This window comes from Pteropus alecto, unplaced genomic scaffold (assembly GCF_000325575.1).
Source record: "Pteropus alecto unplaced genomic scaffold, ASM32557v1 scaffold453, whole genome shotgun sequence".
In the NCBI taxonomy this organism is placed as follows: domain Eukaryota; kingdom Metazoa; phylum Chordata; class Mammalia; order Chiroptera; family Pteropodidae; genus Pteropus; species Pteropus alecto.
In genome coordinates, this window is record NW_006433510.1 from 205,601 (window position 1) to 217,235 (window position 11,635).

At 36.4% G+C, this 11,635-nt stretch overlaps 1 protein-coding gene across 9 annotated transcripts in view; it reads right to left on the minus strand.

Moving 5' to 3' along the window:
* Window positions 1-10,959, minus strand: part of LOC102887656 (lysine-specific demethylase 5D) — a 41,102-nt gene extending 30,143 nt beyond the window's left edge. For 2 of the 9 annotated variants that reach the window (XM_025044284.1, XM_006908331.3), the window contains exons 1-10: window positions 10,407-10,959; window positions 9,210-9,287; window positions 8,162-8,284; window positions 7,758-7,928; window positions 6,674-6,805; window positions 2,928-3,051; window positions 2,642-2,805; window positions 907-1,065; window positions 453-572; window positions 186-344 (exon numbers count right to left, since the gene is read on the minus strand). In XM_025044284.1, coding sequence (XP_024900052.1) covers window positions 186-344; window positions 453-572; window positions 907-1,065; window positions 2,642-2,805; window positions 2,928-3,051; window positions 6,674-6,805; window positions 7,758-7,928; window positions 8,162-8,284; window positions 9,210-9,287; window positions 10,407-10,556 — 1,380 coding nt within the window. In that variant the 5' untranslated portion in view covers window positions 10,557-10,959. Of the gene's footprint in view, window positions 1-173; window positions 345-452; window positions 573-906; window positions 1,066-2,641; window positions 2,806-2,927; window positions 3,052-6,673; window positions 6,809-7,757; window positions 7,929-8,161; window positions 8,285-9,209; window positions 9,288-10,406 lie in introns of all 9 variants that reach the window. The other 7 variants (XM_006908332.3, XM_015586587.2, XM_015586584.2 and 4 more) reach the window with 6 other exon arrangements.
* Window positions 10,960-11,635: the final 676 nt, after the last annotated feature.

Below are 11,635 nucleotides of genomic sequence, written 5' to 3' on the forward strand. Positions count from 1 at the left end.
GTAATAATAGTAACTACACAAATTCTGGGTAACTGACAGATCATGCAATGTCATTAAACTTCACCTTTATCCCTAATATGTGAAAATAGCACTGTGAGTAAGGTCCCATAGGAACAGAATCCTTTCAAAATGCTAAAATGACTTTCCCTAGCCAAACTATTAATATGAATTACCATCTGTATTACCTCCTCCTCAGGGGACAGGTTCCCTTTGCTACTGGCGACAGGAAAACCACTGCCAAATTCTTTAGAATGAATGTCTGCTCCATACTCAACTGTCACATCCTCCTCAATGCTGCTCACCAACCTCCAGAATTCCTTTTCCACAAGTTCTGTAGGTACCATCTGTGATAACAGGTATAAAAATGACCACAGCCCATTACTTTGACCCTATGTTCCCATGAGCACAAGTATCAGATATCAATCCCTATGTCCCATTCCAGAACCACATACATGTACAGGCATGTTAAAGTAGTCAGCCTTGAAGGAATCAGCCATTTCACCAAAGCTCTGCAAAGTGTACTCCTGGGTGGCTTGCTCAAAGCCAAAGGCTTCAGGGAGCCTTTTACACTCCTGAAACATAAAATATCTTAACAAGACAGAAGCAACAGGCAAAGAACCAAAAAAAAAAAAGCTACAGATATATCTCAAGTTGTATCTCCACCTTTCTTACTGTTTCTAGGTAGGTTAAGTTTCTTTGGTATCCACTACACATATTTTGTTTTGTTTCCTATGGTTCATGTGATCTGGATTATAATCCTTCTTCTCTGTCTTGCTTAAGTCTCTACTACCCTGCTGTTAATATGACCAACCATTCTTGCTTACTATGTCAATGAAAGCTAATCTAAACCTAATAGAAGTATTACCAAGAACTAAATTGAAAACATCTATGTTAGATAAGCCTTACCGCCATTATACACTTTGGGCACCTCCAAACCCCTCTGGGGATTTCAGGAAGGGGTGGCAATAGGCAGAAGATGTGATAATTGTCATCACAGCCATCACAGAGAAGAAGTTTATCATCTTCATCCCCTCGGGAGCATATTCGGCAAACATATGAGTCAATCTAACAGGATAAATAAATAAAAATATAAGCTGCTTACTCCATGATACCTTACTTCAGGTTTCCAGGCTATTCATTTTAAACACCTACCACCGGTCAACAACTATGCAATGTTCTATTTCTGACTTCATCCATGAGTTCTCAATCTTATGGAAAAGAGGAGGGGACAGAAATAATTACTAAATAACATATTAAGAAAAAACTATAGTTAAGGTGCTTTGAGAGGCACAAAGGAGACTCTTTATGGAAGGCTCAATACTATATAACCACGTCATAAAGGTATAAACTAGCATGGATCATTCAGAGAATAACATTGTTATTAGCTAGCACAGACTGTAAATATTTACACAAACATATGTAAACTTGCATATACTTACATATGTATATAAAGTGATGACCCTCTATCACGGCTATTCCAATCCTACTTATATATACAACAGAAACACCTACATATAAGCTTATGAGTTATACTAAAGGCATATACTTTAACAGCAGCATAAATTTGTAGTAGCCCCAAACTGAAAACTACCAAAAAAACCCCTTCATGAACAGTAAAACAGATTAAAAACTATAGTGAAGTTAGCTAAAATTGTGCTTAATAATACAATGAGAACTTACACAATACAAACGAATCTCTCAAACATTAATACTGAACAAAGAAGCCAATACGAGATTATGTATTGTATACTACTTTTTTAAAGGACAAAAACAAGTAAAACTAATATACGTATTTTTGTGTATGTACCCTATACTGCAATAAAAATAAAAAGCATCTGAACTGGGTGATCAACTAGATGTAGGGGTAACAGAAAAATCATAAATGATTCCCAAGCCTGGATTTTGTGACAGTCTAAAGCATGAGAAACACCTGATCAACTGGGGACAGTAAAGATGATCACTCAGTGATCATGTGAGATAATTAAAGAGAAACAGAGGAAACTGGAGTTCAAAACAGTAATCTGCTTAAAGATAAACATTTCTGAGAATATCAACATTTACAGAGTAGATAGGAGCAAACAAAAAATAAGAACACAGTAAAATTAGCCAGAGAGGAAAGAGGACAATCAAGAAAGGAAATTTACCATTTTATGTAAATGTCGAAACTCTAGAATACTTAAAGAGATTGTAAAAATCTTTCTGTAAGAGTAGGAAAAAGGGACAAAGATTTATACATATAAAAGACAGAAGTAAAGCAATATCATAGAAGAGAGGCACTACTATATAACATGAGGCTTTGAGAGTCTTGAAGCATTTGCCAAAACAAATTGCTTTTTCACATAATTTATATTTGGTCACATTCTCTCCTACCATATTAAGACATTCAGAAAATGGTTATTACAGGAGTTCAAAATCTATAGCAATTTGGTGAATATTCCTGGTCTAAAAAATAGCTGACATAAATTTTGCTCCTAACTGTAACAACTTGAGTATGTTTCTTCCTTTTCCTGGCTATCAGTCTCTTCATAATATAGGGGTCAGATGTAAACGGATGGAAAGAAAAAGAAAAGTGGAATTAATTTTAGTTTCCACCTAGTCTTTAAAGTTCAAAAACATTATAAAATCACAGGTGAGTCCTTACAAACTGGGCACTGCAGTGATTCTTTTGTAGACGCCTGGTCCTCTTGGTGCAAGGCTCTAGGTTGTGATTCAAGTCCTCCTTGGGCAATGTTAACATCACTTTCCCATCCCCACTTGGCTCCTCCTTCATTGTAATAGCGTGGGGGCATATGATCCCTTCTTTATCTAAGAAAGTAAGAAAAAAATCCGAAAATAAACCTATTCTCCATCAAAATAAACAAATCATCTATCCAATGGCACGTTAGTACTTTATTCCTCATATTGTATCTCAGTCTATTACACTTCACCTTTCTTCCGTAAAGTCTTATCCTTGGCCATAAGGCCCAAGCCCATCATCTTGGGGCCCGCTCCATAAATCTGCAACTTCTTCAGCTCCGGATTCTTCTTAATGTCCTCTTCAGTGGGCACCGGCTATTAAAGCAGGATTCAAACAAGAAAATGATTTTAAATATGTAAATATAATTTTTTAGGCAAGATCTAGACTTTCATATTTGCAAAATATCCCAGATCTTATAAAGGTGAAAGAAACCACATAGATTAAAATTAATCAAAAGACTCCACCCATTTTCAAATGTTTACTGATGACACATTTTTTACCTGTGGATAAAATACGGCTAAGTAGGAACACACAGAGAAATTTCTTTCCTCATTTTATGTTAAAAAAAAAAAAAAAAAAAAAGCTTAAAATCATAAAATATAAAATATACTAGACAGTTCAATAAGTATATTATAAACAGGTCTCTTTCTGCAACTGAAGATGCAAATGGTAAAATAGGAAGGTCCCTATTCTGTTTGTAATTCAGATCATTAGAAAACTTCTTTCTCCCCATAATGGGAAATTTGAAACTTATTATGTCAAAAAACACATATAGCATATTATACCATAGTCATCATATATTTATTTTTAGTGGGCACCATATGTTTTTTTATCTATGTTCCAACACACCTAACAAATTTGGTTTTGTTGTACTCCCAAAATAATTTATGCAGGAAATAATATAAATTGTGTATGAAAAACACTGGGTTAACTGGGAACATAATGGTGGTAGTAAGCATAATTTCCCAATGATCAAGATGATTAGAGGAAACACAGCTCAAAATAAAAGTATGTTCGAGAATAAAATTTCTGAGCTGGAGAGACATATACATTATCCCTTCCCCCCATATATAGATCTATATCTATATCTATATGTGTTCCATAGCTTTTTTTACTATGTTATTCCAGAAATAATTTAACCTATGCTTTTATTATACAACGTTGACATGATTCAATTTTTTGGTATTATGAACAATTATATAATTATTTTTTATAAATTTTCTATATCTTAGGGTGTTTTAACATATCTGGGGCAAGAAGATGCTTCTTGGCTACTCTTAGGACACTCTCCCTTCCAGGGCTAGCCAGTTCCTAGAGACAGTAAACAACATGTAGGTGAGTATGCTTTTCATATACAAAAGTCCATACCCTCATTGAACTCATCTAACTCTCAGACATGAAGATATTTTCCCTGCCCTAAATCAACCCATAGCCAGGTACCAAATAACTAAGGATAGTCCCTATGCCCCAGAGCCTGCGAATTACTCAAACTAGCTAATTCTAAATGTCTGCCCTACTCTGCGCCTTGCCTTTCCTGAGAAAAACTCCAACAAAGACTGTGGCTTATGCCTTTTCCCTGCACTTCCTATCTACCTCCTCACTGACACTAATGCTTATGGTCTTCTGTGGTGAGATATGCCTATTGTTTCTAGGGGAATTGTGTATACCATTATAACTTGTCTTTCAATGGAACTAAAATAGTTAATTAGGGTTAATAAAAGAAGCTTGAAAACAGGAAGCGAAAGAAGATTTAATCAGTTTTGTAGGCATGTAACTTCTAGATACCATGACATTATATTATACTTTTAAATTACATATTAATTACATGTTAATTACATCATGTTATATATTACATATTACCTTAACATTTTTCTAGCAAAGTATATACCTTTTAAGAGATTGTTTTAAAATATGAAATGACACAGTATTACTCTTAACCTTTTAGACATCTTACTATTAACTTTTTTAACATATACTAATGTATAAAATGGAAAAGACGTGCTCATCTTCATAATTTCTATTACTAGCTTTACTTGTTTTCTGCTCTATACAGAATTAACCTACAACTTTTTTTCTTTAATGTTTTGAAAGTCCAACCAATTTATTATTTGGTTTAATAACCAGACAGTTTTCAAGAATTTAAAAAACCTTTCCAGCAAAGTAAATAGTCCTGTCTTCAGAAAACAAGTGTCTAAAGACTGTCAGATTTTGAAAGGAATGTGTTCCATTGGCTTATACTTACAACTTTCAAATTTTACTGACTTCCAAGTTATAACATGCTCATTTTCTTATTCAACTTATTTTCAGACACTTTTTGTTATAAAGAACTGAACTGCTAATGAAATTCAGAATCTGACTTTTAATAACCTGACCTGGATTACTATTTCTTTATTCATTCTAATGCGAAAATATTTTAGGTTTATTATTAATATTCACCCAATTACTTTGGATACACACCTTAATCCTTCTTTACAGTATTTCAGCAATAAAAATTGATAAGAGAATGAGAATATTTCTAGGCTGCCATCAAGTACAGCTAGCCAGAGAGTGGGAGGAAGAGACAAGGAAAGGTAATCAGTTCACAGAGCCCTGGGCTGAAAGTAACAAAAGATTGCTCAAGGCTGAATGTATGTTGAAACTCTGAGTCCACTTCAAGAGGCTCTTTCGGCTCTTACATAGAACAGCCCACCACCAGGCAGCAAGCACCACCTCTTGCTTACCAACGAAGTTTCCAGACTGTGGCCCACAACCGATCCAGAAACAGCAGACATTTCTTCCTTGTGAATTACTCTAGCCTGAAACTTTTTCTTCTTCACTATCCCCTGTCCCCTTGTCCACAGCCAATGTAAATCTTTTCAGAACAACTTATATCTTTATTCCCCAAACTCGTCTTATGAAAGAGTAGCAGAAACCCCAGGACAGCAGACACGTCTGTCTCTCCATTTAGTCCAGCAGCTGCAGGTTTAGACTGCATGCCCCGGAACCTGGTCCTTTTTCTAGCTAGCATGTGGCTTCACAAGTGCTTCTCTTTCAGTAAAATTTATGGACTCAAAGGAACAGCACATCCAAATTTTTATGTATATGTGGACATACAAAACAGTCTTAAGAAAATTTAAGACTGTATTGTTTACATTTTTTCTCTATTTTTGAAATCTTGAAAATCTTTGAGTACAGTGATTTGTCCTCTGATAGCCAATTTTTCTACATAGCAAATAAGCCAGCACATAGTATGTCTTGGATATATAACAAACTAATCTGAAGCTTTAAGTCCTCTGTCTCCTGCACTCTAGGAGACAACATTCCTCTGTCTTAGCCAGGTGCTAGGCAACTAAGAACTACCCCTATAGGTTAAAGCCTGCCAAAATTGTTCAGATCAGGCAATCCTAACCTCTAACCCTGTCCTGCCTTGCCCTTCCCCTAGAAACCTCAACGAAGCCCACCACCAAGGCTCTCCCCTCACTCCTGCCCCTTCTGCCTCCTGACTCACGTTTATGCTTCCCACTGTGGACTGTGTTGCAAGCCCTATCTCCTAAACATAATAAACTTTGTTTCCTAAACCTCTGTTGGTTCACTTCTGACCACACCTGACTAACCATCTCATAAAAGAACACAGAACAAAAACCAACAGTTATTAAACAAACAACTATATAGTGTGCTTTGTGGAACTCATCTCAAGATTCACAAATATTAACTCCTAAAATGATATTAGGAGACTATACGTTTACTTTTGAAAATCTGTAAAAGGTAAACTATAAAAATATTGCAAACCAGAACTATGAAACCAAATAACTCTCATTTCAATTCATTCATTTTTGAAACAGCTATAGGTTTAACAATAAATAAATAAATCACAATGTTTTACACAAATGAACTGTCTCCCAAAGCAAGTCCCAGAAGAACTCTGGCAATTTATGAAGGAAAAAAAAAGACACTCACATCAGGCTGTCGCCATTTTGCCCGGCGACTATAGCTGCTGAACTTGGAAGGCTGCAAAGACTGCCTAAGGGGAATGCTGTGGGGTTTATACTCCTTGTCTTTATCTTCACTGTCAAATGGGTGAGTGTTACACTGCTGGGGAAAAAAAATCTAGGATCAGGAATTGAGTCACATTAACAATCAACAAATAAAGTATTCCTTCATTCTAAATCTCTGACAATGAAAACTATACTTCATTCTAAACAAATCTAGCCCCTTCTCATCCTGTAGAATGACAAGCTCTTATGAGAATTCCTCTCCAAGTAGAGAAATTATATCTTACATATACTTTTTCTTATGTATAAGCATTAGAGTATAAAAACAACATTGTCTTTGGAAGCATACTGGTAGATCTAAACCTGGACATTTAGTCTTCCACTTTTACTTTTTTTTTTCTAATTCTTTTACTCTGTGTATGGTCTGTGAACATAAGAGACCTCTTGTTCTGTTCCAATGTCCTTGTCTGAAAAAGCGGTAATAAAAACATCAAATCTAACAGAATTATGTAGACTAGATAAAAACATGTATATATTTTTACACATATATACATATGCATTTAAAAAGGGCTTTACAGATAATAAAACTTAAAAACTTATTATTTAAGATACCAGCTAAATCAGTTCCTACTCAAGTCAAGGGCAAATAATACCAATGCTTTAACCCTAAACTCACTTTATCTGAACCATGCTCAAGAAGTTTAATAAGTGCATAAGATAATTTTATAATTATCTCTTTCATGAAGGATGACCTAAAATAGGCCCAAGATCTTGTCCATAAAAAGATCCTATTACACAACAATGATCTAAGACAAAGGGAAAGGACACTCTAGTCCTTATCTAGCTAGCCTAGCAGGTACAAAATTTCTTCACATAAGCTGCAGAATATTTTCCAGGGCCTCCTAGAAGTTCTAATTCTATCAATGAACTTAAGAGTTTAAACCTTGAACTCAGGAGAGAGACCAACCAAGAGAGGGTAGACAGCCGAAAGAGCAAATCACATTAGGCCCCAAACCAGCTAAGGACCCAAACCAGCTAAGGACCCTCACCACAAGATTAGCTCCAGACTGAAACATTTCATAGGGGTAAATGATGCGTTCATAGTGAGATCTTAGCAGGGAGCCAATATTTTTGCCTGGTGGGTAACGGAGACGCTGGGCAACTCGGGCCCACCGCCTGTCCTTGCAGATAGCTTCATAGCCCCCTTCCTCCATCACAATCTGAAAGGATAAGAAAGACTACAGGTTAACTGTAAGCAGACTAGAGGGACCTAAAAATAGCAATTAGGCCTAAAAATTTAGGCTGTTCCAAGCATTTCAAAACAAAACTCAAAAGACTTTGCCAAGAAATGTTAACATGTACTATGTTCTCATCTTTTCTGCCCAAGGACACAACATACAGGGTATACCAGCCAAGGGCTTGTTTTCCCTTTTGAAGATAGAATTACCCTTACCTTACTAAGGCTGTAGAGGTCCAAGATCCTCCGCTCCACATTGGGAATTTTTAATGAAGAACCTTGGAATTCCCAGAATTTTGCAATTTGGTCCAAATAGTTCAGTTTCACTCTGGTCTCAGCCTAGAGAAGAGAGAGCCCCATCAGGTTGGCTTACTCATTAACCTGACTTTAGTAAAATATAAAGTGGATGGTACTATTGTTCTGAACTATCTTCAGTTCTCTACTAGGCTACAGCCTAGGCTTTACTGCCTAAATCACCACGAAGGTCTATAAAAAGCTCAAATATGCCAACTCTTTCATCTGATAGACTGCAGAAGGCGATGCTGAGTCGAAAATCCTCTATCTTAAACTTTAAAGCATTACTCTTGGGCTAAGTTAATGAAGCCTGAACAAGACTATTTAGGCTCAAGCTAATATCTTCCTTAAGATATCCATTTGAGTGAAGGGAATAAAATATTTTCTGATTCTATGTCAAAAAAATTGGAAGTGAAACCCTTTTCTGAACTCTCCCTCCGTTACCTCAGTAATTTCTAATAGCAAAAAAAAATGCTGAACCATTCATTACCTTTCCCATATTTAATACTAAGTGGAATATATCCCCGTGACTGCTTTAATAAACAAGTTCTACCTCTACTACTTATTCTGACCCATTCCTAAACAATGTATTTTATTCAAAAAGAACAACTACAACCACCTAATTTAGCTGGAAATTTAGAAGACCATATTTCTGCTCTGAACTATTTGACAAATCAGGAAAAATCCAAAATGATAAAATATGAGTATGGGGTGAAAAAAACAGAAAAGGTAGTATCTATGTGACAGCTCTAATTTTAGTTTGCTCATCTCTAAAAACTTAAACTCTCATGTCTTAAAATTTTGAAAAGACCTTATGCAAGATCAACAAATATTTTGGGAAACAACTAAGCTGAGTTATAACCAAAATATACTTGATTTCAAAACCTAAGTTCTTTTAACTGCAGTAAAACTACAAGTAAAATGAGATCAGAATTCAGCTTTCACTATAAAGAGGTGACTTCCCTTTTACCTCTAGTTCATTTAGCCTCTGGATTCTAGGAGTAAATTTGAAGTTGTCAACTTCTACTGCAAAGGGAGGCTGCCAGTCCTAGAAATAAACAAAAAATGATTATGGCACAGTAAAAGACGAAGATGTTGATTAGCGAGAATCAACTGTTTCAATTTTAACATCCTTCTCTTTTAAGATAATTCAGGTTGCTATTTTTGCCCCAAGTGCTCAAATAGTTGCTTCTTTAGCATGAGATAACTGAGGGGGGAGGAGAGGTTATAGAATGCAAAACACTACTTGGTATGTCTCCTCGAAAAACACTGCAAACAGTAAAACAAAAAAAGAAATTCCCACAAACAGCCTAAAAGCTGAGTTTAAAATGACGCATCTAGTAAAAAAATGGCCCACTGGAGTTTTGAGATGAAGTAAATATTGTTAAGAAACTGTTTATTTTCAAACGTAGATCATTATCTCTTCCTACTCTTAGAAAAGCTAAGCATAATACTGAGAAAAGTATAACTATGCAAATAGAAAAATGCAAATGTTATAGTCTCAATAAGTATGTAATGAATGAATACTATGCCATTAAAGCTGACATACACTTGGAATATCCTATTAATTATTTAAAGTGATGGCCTAGGTTCTTTTCAGTTTGCACTCTTAATTTAGCAAACATTTGTTTCAATTAGTAGTGCTAAGTATATTAAGTTAAGAGGAGAGGTCACTAAGTAAAATAATATCAGTATGATTGGTCGGAAGAACTCGAAATGCCACCCTACTGTTTTCTGTTTATTACAAACGCCGTAGTTCTATGAGAAAACGAAATAATCCTAGGTCCTGTGGTTAACAAATAATTCATGTAAGTTTTCGTTGCTTCAGTTACATAACAATTACTTCTGAATACATTAAAATTTGTTTTAATGTTAAGTGTAAGACATAAAAATCCATATAACTAGTGGCACAGTGCAGAATCAATTTCGAAGATCTTTTCGTTTCTTCAATAATGATTAACTCCACGAAGTCTGAGGACCCGATACGAACTTTTTTCACGAGAGGGTGTTCTAGTCAGACGTTTAAATAATAAGAAATTAACAAACAAAGGAGGATTCAGCTAAGTGCTACGAGTTTGTAGCTCTACATCTAAAGCCTTGTAAATCTGTAGTAACCCTGAACTCAATCCAAAAGCCACCCCCTATAAATTTTGATTCAGAGGCTTACCGCGGGCGGTCGGATCTTGCAAATGCCCGATTTTTCGGCTATGGGCCTGATTTTCGCGATGTAGTCAAGCGGGTCTCGGAACTCAGCCCAGGTAGGCTCGAACACTGGGCACTCAGGTGGCGGTAGGAAGCCGTCGGTTCCGGAATCCATGTCAGCTCGGATGCTAATACGTAAAATATGATTTGGTCTCTCTCAGTGGCGCACTGATCCTGCCTACCTAAAAACTAAGACCCAAGTAGGCCTTATTTTTACGAAATTCCAGAGTTATTTTGATACATGTAGCTGCTTACCGATCACCACAGCGGTCGGTTTTATAACCACCATCTTGACCCTTGAGCTTTTCCGGGTTTTTTACATCCCGTGTCACTCCGCGGACCGATTCTCAAGCGTTATCGCCAAAGCTGAGAGACGTTAAGCCCCCTAAGAGCTGAGAACAAGAAGCAATCCACCAGAGATGGGGCGGGGGGCGCGGGCGGAAATATTCTACAAGCCAGGCGCTTCAAAGTATTAATAGTTTCACAATCTGAACACAAAACAATACAAATAGAACACCGGATCTTTTTTAAAATGGGTTCACTGCGCATGTTCCGCCTGCGCATTAGAGGGTAAGGGCTTCAAACAGAAGGTTGTGGGGAGAGTTTCTCTACTACTCTATTAAAGAAACTCGAACTACCGCAACCTGCCTCTTTTTTCTGTCTGAGCAAGTTCCAATTTTGAGATCTCAAACAAAGTGCTTGTAACACTCACCAGAGACTTACTGGGTCCCGGATTCCCCATCTCATTCTACAGGAAGGAAATATGTTACACCAGTTTCACTCTCTGGGAATCTTGATAAAATAAATTATATTAATGTACACTGTGTGATTTAAACTACTCCTCCCATAAACAACTTTCCATTTTTAACTTCAGATTACAGCTCTTCATAATAAAAAAAAATGCTAAAATGTTTCATAAGAACTCAATATGCTACTACAAAATTAATGCAACAAGGAATACAATTAAAATGTGAACCCAGCCCAAATCGGAGCCTGCAATGTGCTGATCAACCCTGCAGCCAGGAGAGGGCGACACACCTTTAGAACAAAGGAAGATTTTTCTGTTTGGGATTGCTAACAGTCCATTCCCCACACCTGTAAAGGGGAAACAGGAACCACGAGTATTGATACCCACTTTCTGTGCTGAGTGCCTCAGCCATTGTGTGCCAGTGTAATGGCTTTTACTTCCCTACA